The 25,708-nt window shown below is 45.2% G+C and overlaps 1 protein-coding gene across 9 annotated transcripts in view; it reads left to right on the forward strand.

Moving 5' to 3' along the window:
- Positions 1-25,708, forward strand: part of MAPK8IP3 (mitogen-activated protein kinase 8 interacting protein 3) — a 156,264-nt gene that overhangs the window by 46,104 nt on the left and 84,452 nt on the right. For 2 of the 9 annotated variants that reach the window (XM_084641155.1, XM_084641160.1), the window contains exons 3-6: positions 1,565-1,635; positions 2,128-2,219; positions 13,213-13,236; positions 25,503-25,554. In XM_084641155.1, the coding sequence (XP_084497281.1) occupies positions 1,565-1,635; positions 2,128-2,219; positions 13,213-13,236; positions 25,503-25,554 (239 nt within the window). Of the gene's footprint in view, positions 1-1,564; positions 1,636-2,127; positions 2,220-13,212; positions 13,237-25,502; positions 25,648-25,708 lie in introns of all 9 variants that reach the window. The other 7 variants (XM_084641152.1, XM_084641158.1, XM_084641153.1 and 4 more) reach the window with 5 other exon arrangements.

Consider the following 25,708-nt stretch of genomic DNA (forward strand, 5'->3'; position numbering starts at 1 on the left):
CGGGATGGTAAATACCTTACAGGGTAATTAGATTCAAAACATAGAGAATCCCTCTAGGCAAAACCTTAAGTTACAAAAGAGACACACAGACAGGAATATTCATTCTATTCAGGACAGCTATTTTCTCAGCCATTTAAAGAAATCATAATCTAACACATACCTAGCTAGATTACTTACTAAGTTCTAAGACTCCATTCCTCTTCTGTCCCCGGCAAAAGCATCATACAGACAGAGCCAGACCCTTTGTTTCTCTCCCTCCTCCCAGCTTTTGAAAGTATCTTGTCTCCTCATTGGTCATTTTGGTCACATGCCAGCGAGGTTACCTTTAGCTTCTTAACCCTTTACAGGTGAGAGGATTTTTTCCTCTGGCCAGGAGGGATTTTAAAGGTGTTTACCCTTCCCTTTATATTTATGACATCCCTGTTAAAATGCAAAGAATTGTGTGTGGGATATTTCAGGTATGTGCCCAACCTAACTTCTAATACATTTCCTAGATGGTGTGTGGTAATGAATTTCTTTTTCCCAATAAACAGGACATTTAAAACCCTTCTTTGCTATCAAACATTTTATTGCATTAGAAAGGACTTCTGATGCCATGATCTTAGATCATATTATTGAAAAGTGGGTGTAGAGGAGCATGTACTGAATATACATCCTATTTCGTTTTGGAGGCAGGAATATGGAACTCTCTTTGTCAACTGTGATTGCATCTACTTGGTAGAAAGTCCAAAGGAGCTTTAAGTGGCAAATCTCAGTCTTGTAGTTAACAACAGTTGAGTTGGAGCTTTAAGTTAGTTTCCACTGTAAATACTTTCTGGCTGGATCAACTTTTAAAAAACAAAACAACTCTTTTTCTCCAATAACGCATAGTGGGCCCCAAACTACATGTGATGGTATTCACTACTCAGCTCTGGCCCTTTGCAGTTGGACACAGCCAGCTGTAATGTGTTTAATATAGAGCATACCACTTATTTCCCTCTTGTCCCTGAATGGGTTCTCCATGCCTTTTCTCATGCACCAAATATTCCACCTCATTTTTTGTTTTTGTTCTCCTTTCCCTAATGTGCGCAGTTGTGGTGGGCTGGACAAGGCTTCCTCCAGAATTCAGCAATAATGTCCAACACAACTGCTCCTCAGGTAGTCAGAAGAGTCATAAAAGAGCTGTGTGATCCTTGCACTGGGGTTGAGGACGCAGCCTTCAGAAGCTTTGGATCCTCTAGCAGCTCACATACAAAGGATAGAACTAATGCTTAACTTGGATTGGCCTTTGTTTGCTCATTTGTCTACTGGTAGGTACTGGGCTGGGCCCTGACAGACCCACTTCTAAAATTAGTATTGCATCACTTTGTATGTTCACCTTGAGGGCATTTTGATACCTGTGAAATGAGTTCGGGAGTAATACCACATGCCATACAGACATTATTGTGTTTTTCATTTTGTAACAGGAATGAACTCCTATTTACCTATTTTCTGTAATATAAGATACTTCCTTGAGAATTATCTGGTGTTCCTTTTGGGGTTTAACACAAATGCTCTCTGATGGGTGGAATACTTTCTTTTCCAGTTTCACGGCTGGAGGAACGTGAATCAGAAATGAAGAAAGAGTACAATGCCTTGCACCAACGCCACACAGAGGTAGGTTATCATCTCTAAGTAAGTATCATTCTCTTATTCTACATGTGGGTCTACAAACATATTTTAGAAAAGACTATTTGAATGATTAAAAACAAGAGGTGTCTGTAGCTGCTAAGCCCTCTCCTGCCCCCATGAGGTGCAATGCTTTGTTATCCCATTTCCTCTAAGCTTCAAGAGGCTACCACTGCTGTCTAGTTTCCAAGAAGCTTTTTTTCATTGTTTTTCTGCATATATTTTGTCACATACCTTCTGCCATTGTACTGGGCTTGAGGTTTGGTATTTATTTGGCCCCACTCGCTTTCATATTAGACCCAGACTTACTGCTCATTCATTGTGTCATCAGCCTTAAAGAATAGCAATGACAGATATAGTTATGCAAAAAAAAGGGGGTGGGAAGAGAGAGAAATGGGTGCTGGAGGAAGATTAAACAGAAGAGGAACCTGTGTCTCCTTTTCACTGCTGTGTGGCTCATGGGTTTTTCCCTCTTCACAGATGATCCAGACCTATGTGGAACACATTGAACGGTCCAAGATGCAGCAGGTTGGGGGAAATAGTCAAACTGAGGGCGGTCTACCCGGGAGGAGGTAGGGCCATATCCTTCCACTGCAATATATGCCATTCAGGGGCTTATGGACTGTGTGCATGTGTGTGTGAGAGAGCAACCAAAATCTCCCCTGCTAGATCACTGGGAATGGACTGTAGTTGAACCTTGCTATTTTGTTCTAGGCAAGTCTTCAGTGTAGGCACAAAAGTACTTGTACATATTCTGTTTATTTGCAATCCTAGCTCTTGTGTAGGCTTTTGATAAATTACCCTTTTATATTTAGATGACAAGTGCAAAATCTGCACATAGGATGGTCCACAGAAAAAAAGAGTCATGGAGGACATGAGAAACTTGCCTTCCCAGTTCAGGAGTACATTGTCACAATCTGATTTCCTCTGTTTCATCCCCCTCCCCCTCCCCCTGCTGTCCCCCCAAAAAAAGATTTCTGTAAAAAGACCATCCCATATGGACTTCTTTTTTTTGCCCAAGGTTTTGATGAATCCAAGATAGTGAGTTTTTTTGTTCATCTTCCCACATCCAAAGCAATGAGAGTCAGAAGCCAGCAGTGTGGAATTATTGATCCTTATTCTCTTCTCACACTAGTTTTAAAGTGGTATAATTACATGGACTTTAATGCAATAACTCATGATTTATACCAGTTAGAGGAGAATCAAGTGGATTCTCTGTACTGATCTTACACTCCAGTAATACTGCCTTCGGAGCGAGGAATGAAGAAAGTGAGTTCCTAAAGAATATGATTTAGTGAAGTAATAGATTACCCAGTACTGCTTGAGGGACATAACCCAAATCCACTCAAGTTGATCACAAACTATCCAGTAACTTGGTGAAGAGAGAAGTATTCTCTATGTGACTTTAAACTAATGTCAAACTATTTTTTATTAATCATTATATGCCAACAATATACTTAGCATTGTAAAGACATTCCCTGAAGAGTTTATAATCTAAATGGTAGACACACCTAAAACAAGATACACTGGGAGACCCAGAGGGAGTTGCTAGCTGAGTAAACATTTCCTTCTCTCCTATAGAAGGCATTTGGTGTGGGTTAATGTTTGTGAGTCTCAGGAAAGAAGTCTTCAGGGGAGAGATTTGACTCAGGCAAGAGTGGGGCCCTAACACATTGGGGCTGGCAGATTGGACTGTGCATAGAGAGGACAGGAAAGAAGGCATGGAGATGTTGGGAGTGAGAGAAGGAAACTACAGAGTAAGCAATGCTGGCATTGTTGGCAAAGCAAAGAAGGTGAACTGGACAAGAAATAATGGGCAAGCAGGAATCAATGAGAGAGTTTAATAGAGGAGTAATGTAGTCTGATAGGAATGATGAAGGACGAGGAGAACAAAGCGGTAAATGAGACAGAGGGAAAATATTCTGGAATTATGGATGGGTTCCCTTTTGGATATTTTAGAGCCTTGTAAACTGATGTATGGGCACAGCAAGTGGCAGCAAGTCTCCAACGCTGGGTCGACAGACTTATGCTCACGCTAACGCACTAAAAATAGCTGTATAGACTTTGCAGATCAGGCTTCGAAGTCCACTCCTGTCCTAGGCTTCAGAGCCCGAGCTCCACTTGAGCCACAATGTCTACGAGGCTATTTTTAGCACAGTAGTGCAAGTACATTGACCTGGGCTTGGAAGCTTGCTGCTGTGGGCTGTGTAGATATACCCATTGATGCCAGAGTGCTAGTTGGCTAGAAATGCCTGATGTAGATTGTAGTGCATTGTGCTAAGTGGGAGAAAAATCCCAGCTCCTGGCATAAGGGATTTAAACACCCTGTGTCTGTTATGGTTTCCTTTACTGGACTTCGAACTAATTTAAAACTGGCAGTCTGAGTACAGCCTAGGTGTCAACTCCACATTGTAAATGAGAATGAGAGACCCTGTGAAGGAGGCATGGTGTGGAGAGCAGCTGTCGGGCATCTGTCGTCAGGATCTTCTGTAAATATGCCAGGATTCTTGCCAGCTCTCCTGCAGCTTTGGCATTCCTTTTCTATCTAACAATTTGTTTTCTGCCAAAACTGCATGGCACAAGCGGAAGGCAAGAAACGTTCCAAGGCTGTGAAGGAATGCGCTGTGTGGCACCTAGCACCAGCTCCCAGTTCTACACTGAGGGCATGACAGTGCATGCTGGGATTGGATATGTACTGTTAACGTGGATTTATTGTAGCAAATGCAATTGGTAGTACAGCACCATTACAGTGCACATAATATACAGCACAACCCCAATGCAGGAAGGAAGTGAGGATGCTGAAAGAAAAGGACTCACTTAATAACAAGAAAAGAATTACTTGAACTGTTCTGGGGCTGGACAAAGCCTTTTCAATCCTACTGTAATTTCCCTCCTGCCTGAAAGAGGTTAAATGTGCTACAGGAAGGAGAATATCCATGCTGACATGCACTTATATCATTCTGCTATTTATATTTCCTGGATTTGGAGCTGGTGGAGTTATGTGCAACTGTGATGCAACATGGTCTGAGGTGTGTCATGACTGCAACCTTCCATCTTATTTATGCCCTACGAAGGGCAGCTCAGCCTAAATGAATTTTCATAGTCCAGAGGGTTTAACTACATGGAAGGGGCAAAGAGATCAGTGTTAGAATTTTCCCCTCTCCTTCAGGCTTTCAGTGCTTGAGGCAGGCTGACTCCTACAGCATCCCACATGGTTTCTCCCACAGCCTCTCTCAGCTTTGCCATGCATTTCTGACTCATCTCTTCCAGATGTTAGGGAATTAGGCTGAGTGGTTTCTGAACCAGTTCCTCTCTTGGGTTTTGTACTGAAATCCCAAGGATTCAAGGTCTATACAATTGATCTTTCGAACTTATTTTAGTCTTCCATGGGTATGAGCTTCCAGTATGAAACATTTATATTTGAAACAACAACTAGTGCCAGTTTCCCACTCTAGCTTGAGGCAGAATCATAGAGTATCTGGGTAGGAAGGGACCTCAGGAGGTCATCTCGTCCAACCCCCTGCTCAAAGCAGGACCAATCCCCAACTAAATCATCCCAGCCAGGGCTTTGTCCAGCCTGATCTTAAAAACCTCCAATGAAGGAGATTCCACCACCTCCCTAGGTAACGCATTCCAGTTCTTCACCACCCTCCTAGTGAAAAAGTTTTTCCTAATATCCAACCTAAACCGCCCTCACTGCAACTTGAGACCATTACTCCTTGTTCTGTTATCTGCTACCACTGAGAACAGTCTAGATCCATCCTCTTTGGAACCCCCTTTCAGGTAGTTGAAAGCAGCTATCAGATCCCCTCCCCCCTCATTCTTCTCTTCCGCAGACTAAACAATCCCAGTTCCCTCAATCTCTCTTCATAAGTCATGTGTTCCAGTCCCATAATCATGTTTGTTGCCCTCTGCTGGACTCTTTCCAATTTTTCCACATCTTTCTTGTAGTGTGGGGCCCAAAACTGGACACAGTACTCCAGATGAGGCCTCACCAATGTCAAATAGAGATGAATGATCACGTTCCTCAAACTACTGGTAATGCCCCTACTTATACAGCCCAAAATGCTGTTAGCCTTCTTGGCAACAAGGGCACACTGACTCATATCCAGCTTTTCGTCCACTGTAACCCCAGGTCCTTTTCTGCAGAACTGCTGCCTAGCCATTCAGTCCCTAGTCTGTAGCGATGCATGGGATTCTTCCGTCCTAAGTGCAGGACTCTGCACTTGTCCTTGTTGAACCTCATCAGATTTCTTTTGGCAGAACAGATGATACAGATTCCATCCTTTCAAAATAATGTCTTGTTACAATTTCATCTACCTCACTTAATAACTGCAGCCACTCCTGCTGTATTGGCTAGGATTTGACTGCAGGAATGATGTGTAGCTAGAAGACCCTGGCACTTTAGGGAAAGATCCTTCTCCCATGATGGATTATTTAGTATGATTTTTATATTGTAATTTGTAAGGCTACCAAAGGTGCTTACAGAATATACAAACACAAAGATAAGCCACAATTATTTCTAAGTGGATGGGGATGTTTTACCCTTTATTTGGTGGGAGTCAGTTGCTTCTTCTGGATGAAATATCTGATATGGTATATCTGCTATAGAGGAATTAAAATGCTCTGTGGTCTCTTGTAAATGGATTAGCTGATGTAAGGGTCACTTGTAGGTTACACTTTCTGCAGAAACTTTAAATTACTCTTGTGTCAGTAGAACAGGAATGAATGATCCCAGAAGATCGTGTTTTGTGCTATGTGCCAATCCTCCTGGCTATTCTCTTGACCCTTGCATAGTTTGAATGCAGCATCCAAGTACAGTAATTCCCCACTTAACGTCCTCTTGCTTAACGTTTTTTTGATCTTTCGTCCCTGTCCATTACAGAACATGCCTTTTTAAAGTTGTGCAATGCTCCCCTATAATGTTGTTGGCCGCCTGCTTTGTCCACGGCTGGCAGCCCCCCTACGTGCCCCCCCCAAGTGTCTCCCGCCTACCGGCAGACTCCGCAGATCCCTCTCCTGCCTCTTGAACGCCGCAATTCAGCTGATTGCTGCAGGCAGGAGGCAGGGGAGGGAAAGAGGGAGGCTGCGCACTGTGCCCTTGCTCCTCCCCTCAGCTTCCTGAATGCCCCAATCAGCTGATTGCCTTGGGCAGGAGGCAGGGAGAGCAGGGGGAAGGCACTGATCCGCGAGGTCTGCCAGCGGGTGGAAGGTGCTGGGGGGCGGGGCAAGTAGGGGAGCTGATGGGTGGGCTGCCAGCCTGTTTAATACCTGTATTAAATTGATTGTTTAAAATAGTTTAAAATGTATATAATGCCTTTTGTCTAGCAAAAAAAATTTCCCTGGAACCTAACCTCTCCCCCCATTTACATGAATTCTTATGGGGAAATTGGATTTGCTTAACATCGTTTTGCTTAAAGTAGCATTTTTTAGGAACATAACTGCAACGTTAAGTGAGGAGTTGCTATAGATAATCTCAAATTGTATCCACTTCACCTGAAAAGTCTGGAGCTAGAGTAGCATGACAGCCGCAGTAGAGAGGTGGAACAGGTAGGGTGGATGGACTTCAAATGCAAGATAAAATGTATATAATCTTTTTAAAAAGAATCTTTCTTTTTTAAAGAAACTTCTCACTGCAACTCTTGGCAGATTTTGTTCCCTAGAGTCATGGAGAGAGGGGACTATTACCACCTCTCCACAAACTTCCTAATGCCTATTCAAGTACTCATTAGAAATCTGCAAGTATTACACGTTTAAACAGCCAGATCCCAAACCTTTTGAAGTTAATAGAAAGACTGTCATTGACTTCAGTGGGCTTTGGAACAGGAGCCTAATAAGTCTTTAATTCACTGTGGAGTTAAAGAACCAATAGCTCATAGACACTCCTGTGGGTGGAGGAGCAGATGCCCCGGTATAAAACTCTCCTTTACATTAGTCTGTTTTTTCCTCTCTTTTATTTCCTGTCCCATGAGAACTGGGAAAGCTTTACAGTATACTTTCATAGCCAAATCATAGAATATCAGGGTTGGAAGGGACCTCAGGAGATCATCTAGTCCAACCCCCAGTTCAAAGCAGGACCAAGCCCCAATTTTTTCCCCAGAACCCTAATTGGCCCCCTCAAGGATTGAACTCACAACCCTGGGTTTAGCAGGCCAATGCTCAAACCACTGAGCTATCCTTCCCCCCAGAGCCTTATGTCACCAGTGTAGTGCTAGGAATTAGATACCTTTGGCTTGATTTCTCTCTCACTTATACTAAAGTAAACAGGAGAAACTCCACAGAAGTCAGTGCATTCTGAAGTGTAAAACCACTGTATGTGACAGCAGAATCAGGGCTTCTGTATTCTGAGTGGTTGTTCCTGCCATTGGCATCTTCCAAAATTAGATAGGGAGTGATGTGAGCATGGCTGCATGATGCAGGTTGAATTAATTCTGCTCACATTTCCCCTTCCCAAAGTCCAAGAAACATTAGTTAAATGTGGCTTTGTGCTGTCACTGGGGAAAGGATGCATGGTGGAAAGTTTCAAGAATTGTGACAATCTGTCTGCTCACTGTGGGGAGGAATGAAACTGTCAGCATGAATTTCCTGCTCTGTACTGCACAAGTAGCAATCTGAGTGCCTCTGAGTGCTGGTGTGTTGCCAGCCTCTTGGGAGGAGAAAATAGGAGAACCATACATCATGTGTCTGTGACTCGTGGCTCCTTCTGAGTTTGTACAAACCATTAATTGAAAGAGGCCTTTTTTCTTCATTCCAAGCTTTGCATTGTGCCCTTGTGTGGGGGGCACTAGAGTACACATTCATGTGAGCATATGTATTTATGTTGGGTGTGTTCTGCGTCGGATGAGTATAAATGAGCACATATATTTTGTGTGCTTTGCTGCAGTGGTGTGTATTTGTGGGACCCATAAGTGTACATCTCTCACTGCATTCATGGGTGTTTGTATGAGCTCATCTGTGTGCTTTGGTGGGTGGGTGCTGTGACAGGCTCCCCCCAGGGGTCCCACCTGGAACTGGGGTACCACTGGAGCCCCCTGACTTGCCACTCTGGGCTCCCTCTCACACTGTACTGCTGTGACAAGCTGCAAAGCTCTCCAGCCTACACTTTCACCAGCACACATATAGGTAGGGACACACCCAGCTGCAGTTACATGCAGGCTCTCTGACCAGCCCCTGCATAGATAGGCTACAGTTAATACTCCTTAGGGCATTCTGTGACAAAAAATTAAAAATTCTGTGCACAATATTTTAAAATTCTGCAGGTTTTATTTGTCAATAAATATGGAGGCTCCAGCATGGCAATAGGGAACACAGGTCACTGGCTGCTCAAAGGTGGGAGATCACCCTGCAGCCCCTCGCCCCCAGGACATGGACTCAGCAGTGAGGCTGCACCTGACCCTGACACAGCACAAGGCCTGGGCCTGCTCCAGAAACATTGCGGGCCCTGCCCCTCTGCACTAGGCACTGTGTGGGGCAGGCAGGCTCAACCAGGCAAGAATCCAAATGTAGAGGGGCTCAGTATGGGGGGGATCCAGGTGTGGAGTGAGAGGATTCTGTGTGGGGCAATCTGGGTGCAGGCAGCTCAGTGGGGGAGTCTAGGTGTGGGGGGATGTGGATGCGCAGAGGCTCATGGGGGAGGGGGGTGTTCCGGGTTTGCAGTGGGATTCTGCAGGGGCTTCCAGGTGAAGGTGGTTGGGGCTCAGCATTATGGGTGTGCAGGTCTCAGCAAGGGGGCCTGGGTGCAGGGGGAGTGGGGCTTGGTAGGGTGGGGGTCTGGAAGCAGCTAGTTGGAGTCAGTGGCATGGAGGTCTGGATGTGGGGGCTTAGGGTGGGGCACATCAGGGTGGGGGTTTGAGTGCAGGAAGCTCAGTGGGGGGTGGTCTGGGTGCAGGGGTGGGAGTCCAGAGGGAAGGAGTCTGGCTGCAGGGGGCTCCAGATGCAGGGGTTGAGGTTCAGTGCGGTGGGGTTTGGGTATGGAGGGCTAGGGGGTTTCTGGGTGTATGGGGTGAGGCTTGACAGGGGTGTCTGGGTATAGGAGAGCCAGATGTATGGGGGTTGGGCGGATGGGGGAGCAGTTCCCCATATGGTGACACCTCGCCCCACAGATGAGGAGCAATGGGGGCAGGAAGCAGGGGAGGATGCTGAGCTTTCTGCAGCTGCGGGAGGTTTCTGGACCTGGGTTTGACACAACCCCAGATACTTCTTGCAGGGGAAGAGGAAGTCCCGTCGTCTCCTGCCTCCAGCCCAGCTGGGATTAGCAGCTGATCCTAACTCGGGGTAGGAGTCACTTGCTGGGGTGTCCCCAGCACTGAAGTGATTTACCTCTCTGCCGGCTGCCTGAAATAATGCACCTGCGCAGCTAGGGAGTGGTGCATGACTGCTCTTGCAGCTTCCCTTTGCTTCCTTGTCAGAAAGTCATTTTTGTGCAGGGAAGCAAAAAAATCTGCAGGGGACATGAATTCTGCGCATGTGCAGTTGTGCATACTTCCCCAGGAGTAAGTTAAGGCAACTCCCAACTCCCCAGGTGCACATCAGCTCCCAGACTGCTGTGCTGGTCATCACAACATGGGGAATAGATGGCCAGCCCTCTGTGGAGAAAGAGGTGGTTAGGGACTATTTAGAAAAGCTGGACGTGCACAAGTCCATGGGGCTGGACGAGTTGCATCCGAGAGTGCTAAAGGAATTGGCGGCTGTGATTGCAGAGCCATTGGCCATTATCTTTGAAAACTCGTGGCGAACGGGGGAAGTCCCAGATGACTGGAAAAAAGCTAATGTAGTGCCAATCTTTAAAAAAGGGAAGAAGGAGGATCCTGGGAACTACAGGTCAGTCAGCCTCACCTCAGTCCCCGGAAAAATCATGGAGCAGGTCCTCAAAGAATCAATCCTGAAGCACTTACATGAGAGGAAAGTGATCAGGAACAGTCAGCATGGATTCACTAAGGGAAGGTCATGCATGACTAATCTAATCGCCTTCTATGATGAGATTACTGGTTCTGTGGATGAAGGGAAAGCAGTGGACTTTAGCAAAGCTTTTGACACGGTCTCCCACAGTATTCTTGTCAGCAAGTTAAAGAAGTATGGGCTGGATGAATGCACTATAAGGTGGGTAGAAAGTTGGCTAGATTGTCGGGCTCAACGGGTAGTGATCAATGGCTCCATGTCTAGTTGGCAGCCGGTGTCAAGTGGAGTGCCCCAGGGGTCGGTCCTGGGGCCGGTTTTGTTCAATATCTTCATAAATGATCTGGAGGATGGTGTAGATTGCACTCTCAGCAAATTTGCGGATGATACTAAACTGGGAGGAGTGGTAGATACACTGGAGGGCAGGGATAGGATACAGAGGGACCTAGACAAATTGGAGGATTGGGCAAAAAGAAATCTGATGAGGTTCAATAAGGATAAGTGCAGGGTCCTGCACTTAGGACAGAAGAACCCAATGGACAGCTACAGACTAGGGACCGAATGGCTAGGCAGCAGTTCTGCGGAAAAGGACCTAGGGGTTACAGTGGACGAGAAGCTGGATATGAGTCAACAGTGTGCCCTTGTTGCCAAGAAGGCCAATGGCATTTCGGGATGTATAAGTAGGGACATAGTGAGCAGATCGAAGGACGTGATCGTCCCCCTCTATTCGACATTGGTGAGGCCTCATCTGGAGTACTGTGTCCAATTTTGGGCCCCACACTACAAGAAGGATGTGGAAAAATTGGAGAGAGTCCAGCGAAGGGCAACAAAAATGATTAGGGGTCTGGAACACATGACTTATGAGGAGAGGCTGAGGGAGCTGGGATTGTTTAGCCTGCAGAAGAGAAGAATGAGGGGGGATTTGATAGCTGAGAGGTGGTTCCAGAGAGGATGGTTCTAGACTATTCTCAGTGGTAGCAGATGACAGGACAAGGAGTAATGGTCTCAAGTTGCAGTGGGGGAGGTTTAGGTTAGATATTAGGAAAAACTTTTTCACTAGGAGGGTGGTGAAACACTGGAATGCGTTACCTAGGGCGGTGGTAGAATCTCCTTCCTTAGAAGTTTTTAAGGTCAGGCTTGACAAAGCCCTGGCTGGGATGATTTAATTGGGTATGGGTCCTGCTTTTGAGCAGGGGGTTGGACTAGATGACCTCCTGAGGTCCCTTCCAACCCTGATATTCTATGATTCTATGATCCCCTTTGTAGTATAAAGCCAGAATTATACCATCTTGTGCTACACAGGGAACTGTACAGCGTAAGCTCATAAAATTCGCCCTCTCCCTCAATGTGGAGAGGAATATGCAACAGCCTTTGCCCTGAGTTATGATTCCCATACACTTCACTCCAACTCACTAGTTCAGATAAAGCAAAAACAAGTTCATTTACTACAAAAGATAGATTTTAAGTGATAGCAAACAGATCAAAGCAGATTTACCTTGCAAATAAACATAACCGCAAACTAAACTTAATATACTAAATAGATTGGATATGAACAGCAAATTCTCACCCTAAGAGATTATACAAGCAGGCTGCAGATTCTTAAGGGGCAAACTGCACTTGCTTTACAGCTTGGAATCCTCAGCTGTTTCATTCACAGGCTAGAAATCCCTCTAGCCTGGGTCCAGCACTTCCCCCAGTTCAGTCTTTGTTCCTCAGGTGTTTCCAGGAGCCTTCTTGTGTGGGGAGTGAAGAACCCCAGATGATGTCACTCCCTGCCTTATATAGCTTTTGCATATGGTGGGAAACCTTTGTTCCCAAAGTTCGGTTCCCAGCCCAGTCTGTGGAAAAATACTGACATCCCAAGATGGAGTCCAGAGACATGTCGCCTGGTCACATGTCCTTGTAGAGTCCTAGCAGCCATTACTTGGAGCCTGTCTGTAGCGTTCTCAGGAAGGCTCACCAGGTGGGAGATACGCTTCTCCTAAGGCCTATTATTTTTTCCTAATGGTCCATTGCCCTGAGTAGGTCCTTCCCCACCCACTATCTAGACTGAAAGCATCTTGTCTAGTTGGCATTACCCAGGTGTAACTACATTTGAAATACATATACTTAGTCAGTATTCATAACTTCAGATACAAAAAGGCTACATGCATACAAATAGGATAATCCTAATAAGCAAATCTTAACTTTTCCAATGACACCTCACATGACTTATCTTGCATGACATACATCATAATTATGTCATAATCGTATCATAATAATATCACTGTGAAGAATACGGTGTGCAGTGTCATAGGTGCATTTTGTGTGATATGCTAGATAGGGGCATATTTGTGTGAACCCATACATACACTTGGTATGTTTGCTTGTCACTATGACTGAAGTTGGTATAAGCACAGAATAGTGTGTACATGTATGCACAAGAGACATACGGAGAGAGTGTGTGTGTTTCTACATTGTTTGATTATGAGTGCATGCATGTAATGGGTCTGCTGTATGGCTGCATGCTTATGAGGCTGTAAGTGTCTCCATCACTGCTCAGGTATGTATTTGTGTGAGCACATAAACATACATGTGCTTGCATGACTTTTTGCTCTCTAATGGTTGTTTTCTTGTCTCGCTTCTTGTGTGGTTGCCACTCTGTTTTGGCTGCTATGTTTGTCACTGCAGTCATCGCCAGTCATGGAGGAAAAGGTAAATCCTATTACAGCATTTTTTTTTAAAAACTGTCACTTTGGAGATTGGGGTTGAGTAACAGCTGTCTGACTGCTGGGAATATAATGTCCTGGCTTGTGTGTCATCACCCCTACTGGTATATACATTAAGCTGGTTAATATACATGACAGTGCCTTCTATTGGTACGTGAGAGAGCCAGTCAAACTGCTGCTTTAGCACATCATGCAGAGGCTTGTGTTTTAAAGAGCAGAAGATTCAGAGGTTGAATCCAAAAACCAAATGAGCCCAGTGTGTTGAGGTGATCAGTGTATCTGTGTTTACTGTCCTAGACTGTTCTGAGGTGCTTCTGCATTTTCCCAAACCTATAAATCTGTCTTACCACACACGGCAAAACATTGACACTGTCTGAGTGGGACGTATACAGTAGAATCCTGTTTATCTGAGCCTACATTATCCGGCTCTCCGTATTAACTGAAATGAGGCTGACAGCTCAAGCCCTGGGCAGTGGGGTTTGGGCTTTCAGTCCCCTGGGTGGCAGGGCTCTTCAAGTCTGAGACTTGCCATCTGGGGGTGAAGCCCATTCTCCAGATTATCCTGATTTTTGGTGATCTGATCTAACCCTGGTCCCAATTATATCGCATAAATGGGGTTTCACTGTAATGTGTTTCATTCTCAGTACCTCCCAGAATGCACTTCAATTCACTACCTCAGAGTATAGCCTGGAAAATGGAATTCTGTGATCTGAATTTATAAAGGGTGTGTGTGTGTGTGACTGAGATATCTTTCAGTCTTTTAAACATTGCCAGATAAACAGCCATTTCGTTATTCTTTTTAAACTTTTGAACTTTATTGGGAGAGCCTCCTGATTTCCAAGTCTAAGTAACTTAGCTCCTTATTGAGTAGATGCACCTTTAAACTTCCCTGGGGACTAGGCTGGTGGAAAATCAGACCCAGGATTGGGGAGCTGCTACAAACTCCTTTGTAGTTCACTTTCCCTCCCTAGCTGGGAATCTGGGCCTCTGTTCTTTGTTTAGCATAGACTACTGTGAAGTACTGGGCATGCTTACAATGTTATCTATATAATAAGATGTGGCTTTCAAACAGAAAGCTCGAGAGACTGCGTGACGGAGTGTGATGTAACGGCGTTATCAGCATGTGTTTGGGAAGGCTGCATTGCTCATGAGTGGCAAAGCTGGTAGCGAGCTATGCAAGCCATCCTAAAGGAGTGCAGATAAAATCTCTTCTATTGCACCGTCAGGTTTCTAGTGCTTCCAGTTATTTTGCAGAAAAAAAATATTTTAGAGCCTTATTGGCAGTATTCCCTCTAATTTTTTATGTCTATGTTCAGAATAAATGTTATGTGCGCTAATATGGAGGTGATGTGTGACACATCACTTTCATATTGGTGCTGTCACAACTCAATGGCCCGCTCCCTCAGGGGGTCTCCTGGGTAGGCAGATCAGCATTGTATGTTGCTAATGCTGTTGCGGGCATCGCAAAGCATTTTGGGAAGGGTTAAAGGTGTAAGTGTGGAGTGGAAGATTCCTTTGCAGGTTGCAAAAGGCCGAAGAGGGAGGGAGAAAAAAAGGAACAGGTTAACTCGACAATTCAGCTAGGCTTGAAGATAAAGGGCGAAACTGCCACTCAAGGCCAACGCATGCACAAACAAGCTCCCTGCTGCTAAACAGCCAAAAGCCTGTGGGAAAGGAGAACTGAACCAAAAAAACCTGAAAAGGGGGTGCAAAACTAGTAAGAATGTGAAGGTCAGAGAATGGGAACATAACAGTCTTGCGATGCTGAAGCCAATGTGTTTTGGGGAAACCAAGGAAGCCTCAAAAGGCCGGTTTGGACTGGTACAGAGAGCACGGGGGACAAAGGTCCCTGGACGAAATGCCCCCAGAAGAACCCAGGACTTAAAACCCTCCCGAGAGCAGAAGCAAGTCAGAGATCAACAGCGGACCCTGGATGACCCGTGCACGGAACAAAAACTCCTGTCCACCCCTCCCCCTCTTCTTCTTACATTACACCCAGGCTTGGCCAGCCTCAGATAGTGCGGGTGTGAGTATGAAAGTGGGTTAGGGCTTGGGGCACTAACGCTTTGTTTCTTCCTCTGAGTGATATGGGGAACCCCCCCAGCGCTTTCCGCTGTTATATTATTATTTTATCAATAAAGCTTTAAAACTCAGTTACTTGGTGTGCTCCGTCATCTCCTCCCCTAACGATCCTGCAGCCTCAGCCTGATCACCTGATGCCTCAGGCAGATTGGTAACAGAATCTGTCACAGTTTTGGTGGAGAATTGCGGAGGGGTGGAGTGCACCAACTGCTTTGCCCTTGGTATTTCATGTTTGCTCTGTCCAGCACTGTTGGTATTACATGTTAAGGATTTTATAATTAAAGGTGAGTCCCACCCTCAGTCGTAGTATGACTGAGAAATGGAGGGAGGTTTGGCATTCCTCTCTCCACCCTGGTCAGCAGGGGAAGGGTGCAGGTGGGTCTACCCCTGGCCGTAGAAGTGCCGGGCAATAGGAGGAGGGCTTAAAAACCCTCACTCCACACGAAAGGAGTCCTCGGTGCATACACCCTCAGTAGTAGCATGACTGAGCAGAAGAGGAAAACTTAGGGTTTCTCGCTGTGCCCGAGACGGGTTTTGGATTTGGTGTATGGACCCTCAGTCGTAGCATGACCAAGTAATACGGAGGGAGGCTTAGCGTCTACCCAGGGGGGAGAGGGGGGTAAGCATTGTAAGCCCCGGTGCCAGTGTGGGCGGCGTAAAATCTCAAGTAATAAAAAGACCTTCAAAGCGGTACTAATGGTTTGTGATAATATGTTCAGGAAACAGAAGGGTACAGCTGCGGACTCGAGAGTCCCGCAGTCGTGGGTGATGGCATCAATGATGGGGTCCTGGAAGGCTGGGGGACTGGATGCCCATGCCACAGGGGAGGCAGCAAAAAGGGACAGAACCCTGTAGCCTCTTTCAAAGGGGGGTGAGGACATCTGCAGGTTGGAGAGGGCTCTCACCAAAGTGGGATACAATCCCTGGGGTTCTGTGGCAGAGCTCCAAAGAAGCGTGCATACTTGGCAAAATTTGTTAGACCCATATGCCAAGTATTAAAAGCAAAAGGGTAAAAATCTAGGGCCAGCTGTGAAATTAATAAGAACTGCGGCGGCCATGTGGTGTGAAATGTTGTTGGGGCAAAAAAAGGAAGAAGGGAAGAGGTGTGTAAACAGCTAGTAAAAACTGAGCAACTAAAAACGCAGATTACTAACCAGGCAGCAACCCAAGCCTATGCCCAGAATAAGTTGCCGGCCTTAAAACAAAACTTCCAGGCAGAAAAGGTGAAACGCACCCACCTGCAAACACTGGCTAAGCAAGTACCAGTCCTTCAGGGACTCATCAAAGATTTGACCATTCGTACCCAGAATACGCCTCAACAGCAGTGTGTCCACCATAAAAAGAAAATTAAACAGTTAAAACGCCAATTGGCCGTGCATTCTGTCCAGGTGGCAAGCCTCACGGGGTAACCCTTGTAAGTAATATTGTTTAAGGAAAGGGACCAGGAGGGGGTGGGGGCTAGTTAAGGAGCCCACCCTCCTTGCTAAATTGGTAGTGAAACAAAGCCTGTGTCCATAAAAAGGGACCGTGCAGTGAGAAAAACAGGATCGGGCCCAAACAAGTGAGCAGGCAACAAATGAAAAAAATTAAAAACAGGTTGGAAGCCCTAAGGGCATAATGGCAAAAGTAAGAAAAGAAGTAAGTGCAAACATAGAAAATTCAGACCCCTAAAATAGTATTTGGAATGGTAAAACCTAAGTTAATGAACATACATGTCATTTTGGAAAATAAGCAAGTAATTTTAAGAAAAAAAAGTAAAAAGTGAACTCTGCAAAGGCTGAAGAAAATTAAGCAGTTAAACATCGTAACAGTGTTATAAATGTTATAGAAAAAAAATCTTGTTTTCTTTTCAGCCATTCTAAAAAAGGGGGGGAGGGCCTTTTCTAAAGGAATGTCTGTAAATAATCCAGGCAAAAAAACTATCTAATTAAAATCATTTGACTATAAACAATTTAGTCAAATTTGCTAAAAAAAAATATAAGGAGGTTCTATTAAAACTTAACTGCCCCAAATGTATAAAGGAAATAAGCAAAGCAGTGTAAAAGAAATGAGCAGTGTATATTGTAAAAGGGATTTAAAAAAAAAAAAAGCAAACATACCATGCTACTTAATTAAAATCCTATTAGGGCTCCAAAGGGAGCCACAATAGGTTGTATTTTCTTTTTCAAATTTTTGTATGTTTTAAAAGCAAAAGTAAAAAGTAATCAAAATTCTGGTAAAAGTTAATTGTGTCCCTTTTAAGACAAAGTCTTTGAGCTGCTAATGGCTTTAAATCCCAAAAGCAAGCCAAAAAGCATCTGTGTTAATGCAAATTACCTAACTGATAAAGGTAGAAGCCATTAAAACCTGGCTTGCCTATAAAACAAACAGAAAAAAATATGGGGGTAATTCCTCTGTTTTGCTTGTAATCAGCAAAAATATTTTTAAAAGAAAGAAATATTTTAAGCAATAATCTCTCACCCCCAAAGGGGTAAAAATATGTTTGTTTGTTTTTTGTCTTTCAAAAACACAAAAAAGCTGATACAAGCTAAAAAGCAACCCAAAATACCATAAATCTACTGTCACAATAAAAATTATGTTTTGTGTTCTGTGTTTTGTCTTGTGTTGTTTGTCTTGTTGCTAGCACTGTTGTGTATCAAATGCTGCAGAAAAACCTCCTCAGGTAACAAGCACCATATTAAAAAAATTGGTTTTGAAGCAGGGATTATAAATACTGTAGACCTGAAGGTAATTAAAAATAAATTAAGCTTTCTGTCCCAGCTACGGGACAGCCAAATAAAAAAAAAAAATCATCATACTGCTATTGCACATGGAATGTACTAAAATACAAATACTTGCTTTGTCCACCCTGGAACGCAAAATGTTTTGGGTAATATCAAAAAACACAACGCTTTTGATACACTTGCTAAAGCAAAGCAAAAGATCACTGTTTAATACTTATCAATACAAATGAATGCAGTATATTTCTGGCATAGTAAGGCCAGACCTTTTAAGTGGAAAAATTGTTGTTAAAAACACACACCAACAAGCTCTAAAAGCAAAAATATAAAAAGTTAGCCCACTCCTCATATAGCACATAAAATCCTTCTGGCTACCCCAGACTTCGAGCCAATGGGCTGGGGAGGGAGGGAAGCTATTGGACACCAGGGATTGTACCAAGTGGACTCCTCAAAAGTGGGTGTACTTGTCCTTGCCTGTTGCTCCAAAGCCCTGTAGTAAAGACATTTCACTAAAATCCTGTATGTAAAATAAATTAAATAATAAAACCACAGTACTGTATAATGAGCAATGTGTACATGTTAACTCCTGGAAAAAAATGTTTTGAAAGAATGTAAATGTTAGCAACCCGCTAGTAAACAAATGTAAATGTAATGTAAGTACTATGTTTACCAATAACCACATTTACTGTTTGCCACAACCAAAAAAGTCTCAGCTTTGCCCAGTTAAGGGAAAAGCTATGTAAAACTCACAAAGCCATAAAGTCCACTTTAAATTAAATAAAAAGGCCAAGTGTAAGGAAATCATTGTTAAAGACATTCAGAAATGGCAAATTAAAAATACGGTAATGTTGCAAAATCTGGGGAGGGCGGCCCACACTTTAAACATCAAGTGGGTGGGTCCGTACCCCATTGTGAATCACATCTCCCCAGTAGTGTACCAGCTTCAGCTACCCAGTAAACTAAAATGGGCGCATGCCAATCAGCTCAAAACATATCTCCCTAGATTTCTGTTCATGGCATTGTGGGCCTCGGTTGTAAACCAGCCACCTGCTTGAACCATCTGGGTTTCCAGCTGTCCATGGAATTATCTGAATAATTGTAATGCTGAGGACGGAAAATACCTCCAAAGGCTCTCCTTGGCTTGAGCTGCTAATGGGGCCTGAGCCATAGTGTAGCGGAAGGCTGAAGGAAAGGTGCCTTGAAAACAGTGCATAGTACAAATAAACACAGCAGGGCCACAGCAAAATACCTGGTGGGTGGCCCTGAACCACCCCTGAATCCCATGGGGGCAAACCCTGTTCCTCCTGTGGTGGCTTGAAGTAAAATTGGAATGGAAAGTCCTTTGGCAAGCAATAGCAATTACTGATCTCGAAATGTAATAATAATGTTGTTGTAACCTCCTAAACCAGGCAAACAACATCCATAACAAAAGCCAGGAAGGGCTGTAATGGGACACTAATAATTTAGGAAGTTTTTCATCTGTGCCTCAGTTTCCCCAATAGGTGCATTTGTGTTGTTCTCTTTCTTTCCCTCTTGCTTTGTTATCAAAACAAGGCAGTAATAGCAAAAGCCCAGGGACACCCCGAACAGGAGTGGTGGGACCGCTCTTGCTGCTTCAGGCCTCCAAAAGTTGTTAGTGTGATACAATGTAGGTATGGGGCACATATCTGTGGAAGTCCTCGGGTGTCTGACACTTTTGTCCTCCTTCATTAATTTTACCACTGTTCAAAATTGGCCATGGTGGGAAAAAAAGGTCAATTTATCCATTGGTGGGTGGTGGCAATTTTGGCTTAGCATCCTGGGAATGTGGCATCACATATTATCTGGAATTGGGTGGTCCATCGCGACATATGGGAGGTGGCTCCCCCCAATAACATGGCTAAGCGGTATGTGCTGACTACATCTTCTATCAGAACATAGGGATTGCAGAGAGCAACACCTGGCAATTATGGCCTATAAAGCCCCCTCAAATAATATATAAAGAAAAGGCAATGCCAGGCCGCTTTTACGAGGGGGTCAACACCTCTGCTGGGAAGGGGAGGCTTCGGGATATGCCCCCACTAAGGCCCATGTATTTACCAATAAGGCACAAAATTTTTCGGTGCATTGGCGCACAGTTATGCAAAGTAGGGTCAATATCTCTAACTATGTTGTGTTTAATTTTTCATGAATTACACCCAATGTTTTCCTGCCCTTAACGCACACCCAGGAAAAACTGACTGTATTCCAAACCTATGCCTCATCCTTTACCGTGTTGTAGCATACGTTTAATCTGAAAAAAGCTGCCTTTGCCACAGCCATCCGGATGGGGCATCTATGCCAACAGGGGGACGTGTTATGCTATGTTACTAATAAAGCCAGAAGCCACTACTGGCTAACGTATGCAATTGTTGCTGCCCTAACCATTTTGTTTGTGTTATATTACTGTTTATGTAAAAAACCAACAGTAACCCTAGCCACGGTGTCAAAAAAAAGGGTGAAAACCTAAGTGGTGACCCCTCACAACAAAATGTTGACTTGGGGTCAATGGGGGGAATGTCACAACCCAATGGCCCCCTCCCTCAAGGGGTCCCCTAGGGAGGCAGATCAGCATCGTATGTTGCTAATGCTGTTGCAGGCATCGCAAAGCATTTTGGGAAGGGTTAAAGGTGTAAGGCAGGTTTGGATTGGTACAGAAAGCATGGGGAACAAAGGTCCTTGGACGAAATGCCCCCCCCCCCCAAAAAAAACAACCCAGGACTTAAAACCCTCCCAAAAGCTGAAGCAAGTCGGAGATCAACAGCAGACCCTGGACGACCTGTGAATGGAACAAAAACTCCCGTCCACCCCTCCCCCTCTTCTTCTTACATTACACCCAGGCTTGGCCAGCCTCGGGTAGTGCGGGTGTAAGTATAAAAGTGGGTTAGGGCTTGTGGCATTAAAGCTTGCTTCCTTCCTCTGAGTGACGTGGGGAACCCCCCGCCCCACAGCGCTCTCTGCTGTTATTTTATTATTTTATCAATAAAGCTTTAAAACTCAGTTACTTGGTGTGCTCCGTCCTCTCCTCCCCTAACAATCCTGTGGCCTCAGCCTGATGCTTCAGGCAAATTGGTAACAAAAATCTGTCACAGTGCACATAACAAAATTCATGTGGGGCAGAGGGGTTTGGAGTGTGGGAGGGGACTCAGGGTGGGGGCAGAGGGTTTTGGGGGGGTGCAGGGGTGTGAGGGCTCTGGCTTGGGGTGCAGGCTCTGGGGTGGGGCCGGAGATCAGGGACTCAGGGCTGGGGCAGAGGGTTGGGTGCAGGGGCTGAGGACTCCAGCTAGGGGTCAAGGCTCTGGAGCAGGGCCGGGGATGCGGGGTTCAGGGTGTGGGAGGGGGCTCAGGGCCAGGGCACAGGGGTTTGGGGTGCAGGCTGCCCCCCAGCCCTCTCTCACCACAGAACTTGGGGCCGACGGAGAGGTACCTCTACCCGGGCTCAGCAGCTCCAGCTGGGCTGGGCTGGGCTGAGGGAGGGGCTCCTCTCCTGGCAGCTCCGGTGGGCCTTGGCTGGGGCAGGGGAGGGGCTCCTCTCCCATGGCTGCAGCAAGTCCAGGGCAGGTCCTTGCTGTGGCCCGGTGGAGAGGGGCGCCTATCCCCTCCACGGCAAATCCTCACAGGGGTAGAGGCATCTCTCCCTGATGGAGCCCTGAGCCCCTGTGCGGGGCTTAATAGGCAGCTGCACAGCCGTGCAACTTAGAGGGAACTTAGTTTATTGGGGCCTGTTTATTTTGCCCCGCCACTGTAAAGTGAGCCTCTCTTAGGGCCATGATTCCGCTCTGAGGGAGAGGGAACCTTTAAAACATCTCTAACAGTGACCTGAAATGCTTTTCTCTACCTAAAAAGAGTAACTGTTTTTAAGTATGGGATCTTGGGACCTTCAGGAGTAAAAAGTGCTATATATCTAAATGCAAAGCTGGGAGTCTCCCCTCAAGTGGTATAAAGGTCCTGTTTCTAATCCTGGAACTGACTATTGCATGTTGGTGTTTCAGGCCAGTATAATGTAGGGGATGGAAATTCCACAGGCTAGTATAATGTTGGGGGTGGAAATTCCACATTCAGGAGAAAAAGTGTTTCTGTGGCAGGTTACTGAGAAACTAAACTAAAATTTGAAGCTGTTTAGGGGATTAGAATGATAGAAGTAGTCCCAGGGGAGTGGATTAGTGGGCAGAATGCAGGTGAGGCAGCCAGAGGTGTGTGATTAATGTAGTTTATCACATGACTATGGCCATCACTAATGTGGTGAGTATGCAAAAGATACTGTATAGATAGAAAACAACTCATCTTTAACTGTACAATATTGGCAAATTGTCTCCAGAACTATAGTGTCTACTAACATTAGAAAGTAGCAGACATTTTAGAATGACTCCTCTTGGGTAACATTTCTAAAACAAAACCAAATCAATGTACCTAGGGGTCAAGGCTCTGGAGCAGGGCCGGGGATGAGGTGTCCAGGTGTGGGAGGGGGCTCAGGGCCCAGATATCTGATATCATTTATGTGCTGTCTGTATCAGAGGATTCCTCCATCTGTTATGAACTGTCCATTTGTGAATAATGGGAACCTCAGGTCCAGATTATAATGGAGGTTGTTTGGGAAAAAAGCAGCATCCCAAAATTCTTTGCTAGGCTACTTGGGAAATGCCCTTCCAGCCCTCTGCCAATCCCAGATGGGACACAGCGAGCAGCAACTCCCAACCAGCACAGTTTCCCTGCCTTGTCAGAAGCTGTCATGGCAGTAGAATGGACTGACACATCAGCACAGCATGTTCTGGCTTTCATATGAGCAATGCTGAGAATAGAGCTTGTCAGGGTTCCCGCCCCACTCCAAACTCTGGGGTACAGATGTGGGGACCTGCATGAAAGACCCCCTAAGCTTATTTTTACCAGCTTAAGTTAAAAACTTCCCCAAGGCACAAACCTTTCCTTGTCCTTGGACAGTATTGCTGCCACCACCAAGTGATTTAGACAAAAATTCAGGAAAAGGGTCACTTGGAGTCCCTTGTTCCCCAAAATATTCCCCCAAGCCCCTTCACCCCCTTTCCTGGGGAGGCTTGAGAATAATGTGAGTACTGACCAGACCCTTTGTCTCTAGGACACTGAAAAATCAATCAGGTTCTTAAAGGAAGAACTTTATTTAAAGAAAAAGTAAAAGAATCACACCTGCAAAAATCAGGATGGAAGGTAACTTTACAGAGTAATAAAAAGATTTAAAACACAGAGAATTCCCCTCTAGGCTCAGCTTCAAAGTTACAAAAACACAGGAATAAAACTTCCTCTTAACATAGGGAAAATTCACAAGCTAAAACAAAAGATAATCTAACGCATTTCCTTGCCCTTACCTAACATTTTTGTAAACTTAGGTGCTCATTTCAGGTATGTTTTCAGGAGATGTTTTTCCTGCCTGGTCTCTCTGTCCAGAGAGGGAACAAACAAAGAGAGCACAAACAGCCCCCCTTCAGATTTGAAAGTATCTTCTTTACTTATTGGTCCTGTTGGTCAGCTACCAACCAGGTTATTTGAGCTTCTTAACCCCTTACAGGTAAGGATTCAGTACAGCTGCTCAGGAGGGATTTTGTGCTACCCTTAGCTGTATGTTTATGACAGAGCTACTGGATGTTTTCTTTTTTTCTCCCCAAGGAAATTAAATCTCTCCAGGCTGCCTGCTCACTCCTTAACCTATTGCGTCAGCTCCTGTGTTAGTGCATTTGCTCAGGTCTCAGGGGCCTCAGGTTCCATTACAACCATTTCATGCAGATCAGAAGTGGAGTAGTTATAATGGTTTCTTGGCTGTGTCCCAGGAGAAATGTTCTCCATGTACAGGAGCAGTGTTCTACAAAATCAGCATGGAGCCTGCCTGAGAAAGGAAGCATGTCTGTATTTGATAGGAAAAGACTGACCCTTTACTCCTGCCCTGTCTTTAATGTATTAAATCCAACAAGCCTGTATGGTTGTTTGGTTTTTTTTTTCTGTTAAGTCTTAATATCAGTTTGTTGATCAGTTTGTCTCCTTATCCTGTCCCTGAGCCAAGTACTTCTGTTAATGGGTTGCCCACAGCTGGTAGAGTTTTTAAAAAGACACTTGAGGGTCCAGAATAATCAATTCTCGCATGTAGAAGGGTAAATCACACACACCTGTGCCCACTAGGCCCTAGCTCTGGGGAAAGACATGGATCCCAAGAGGGGGAAGATGGCAATATCAACCCTGGCCTCCCCTCCTGGGCTCATTCTGCAAAGTGGGTCAGCTTTAATTTGCATCTGGAGCTCCACAGGAGTCCTTCTATTGGAGGCTGACAAGGGCATTTGCTAAATCAGTGCATCCTCTGGCCATTCTCTGTTCCCTGGTCTTTGGGCTGCTCTGGTCATCTGCAGCCATGTGTCCCTGGCAAAAGAGAGCTTGTGGATGCTTTGTTCTGGTGCAACCTCTTCCACTTGCACCCCTTACTATAGCCTTTCTCTGCTGGGGCTCAGTCTCACAGTCTATGCCAGCAGATGTATATACACATACAGCCCATAAAGCTAGCAAAGCTTCTGCAAACCAACAAGTGGGAAAGATCATTCCAGCCATCTGTCCAAATGAATGATGTATGCTGGAACCTGTCCTGAACTTTCCATAGAGAATATAAGTCATACATTTCATTGATTGGTGAAAACTGCATGTATTTGCCACTTTCCTGTTTTAATACCTGAAATCATACATTTTGATTATGCATAGTAAAATATCAGAGGCTGGATTGTAATTGGAACAGCCTCAGATCTGAGATGAGGAAGACCGAGGGTGAAGTGGGAGGACCACCTCTACTGTTGCCTGTTCCTGGGACCCATGAAGGCCACCCTCTCAGAGCTCAGTGGGGTCAAGGCTCCACTATATTGGGGCAGGAGGAGGAAGCAGGGGACTATATTCTCTGTGGCATATCTCCCTAGTGGGCCTTCTGGTTCCCAAGGGGAAATGCTACTTAAATTGGATGGCTGTGCCCTCAGCCCCCTCTATAAACCCCAACTTTTCCAACCACGGAAGGGGTCAGTTAAGTCAGCCTATGAAGTCTCCGGCCCTTCACCCCTTCCTATGGGTTCTCCACAGGAGGGCTCAATCTGACACTAGGAAACATTCCCAAAGGGGGTAATTTATAATTGGATTGTTGGCCTGGTAGGTCAACAATTCTTGTATGGCAACCCAACTTTGATAGTGCCTTTTAATGAAGAGATAAGGGTTATCTGTGTAGCCTAGCAATAGACAACCCAATTTTGAATCACAGAATCAGCTGCTTACTCATTCAGGCTATGGGAGTTGGGAGTCAACTCAGCAATTCAGGGATGGGAATGGGATTCAGGCCTTGTGTCATGTGAAACATTCATCACTGTGTTGTATGTGTACTTTTTTTACCATAAAGATGCTGTGGTTTTGCTAACAGATTGTTTCCTCTCTCTTTCTTTAGCAGGAAGGAGCGTCCTAACTCTCTGAATGTCTTCCCCCTTGCCGATGGAATGGTACGTGGGCAGATAGGGGCCAAGATCATCCCCACAGTGGACCACTGGCACTTGAGTGACCTCGGCCAGCTGCAGTCCAACTCCAGCTACAAGGTTTTATAGATTGTCACGGAACAAGGGTTTCCCACTGTCAATAGCATCCTACATCTTCATA

Source organism: Lepidochelys olivacea (assembly GCF_965140295.1).
Source record: "Lepidochelys olivacea isolate rLepOli2 genome assembly, chromosome: 10".
NCBI classification, from domain to species: Eukaryota; Metazoa; Chordata; order Testudines; family Cheloniidae; genus Lepidochelys; species Lepidochelys olivacea.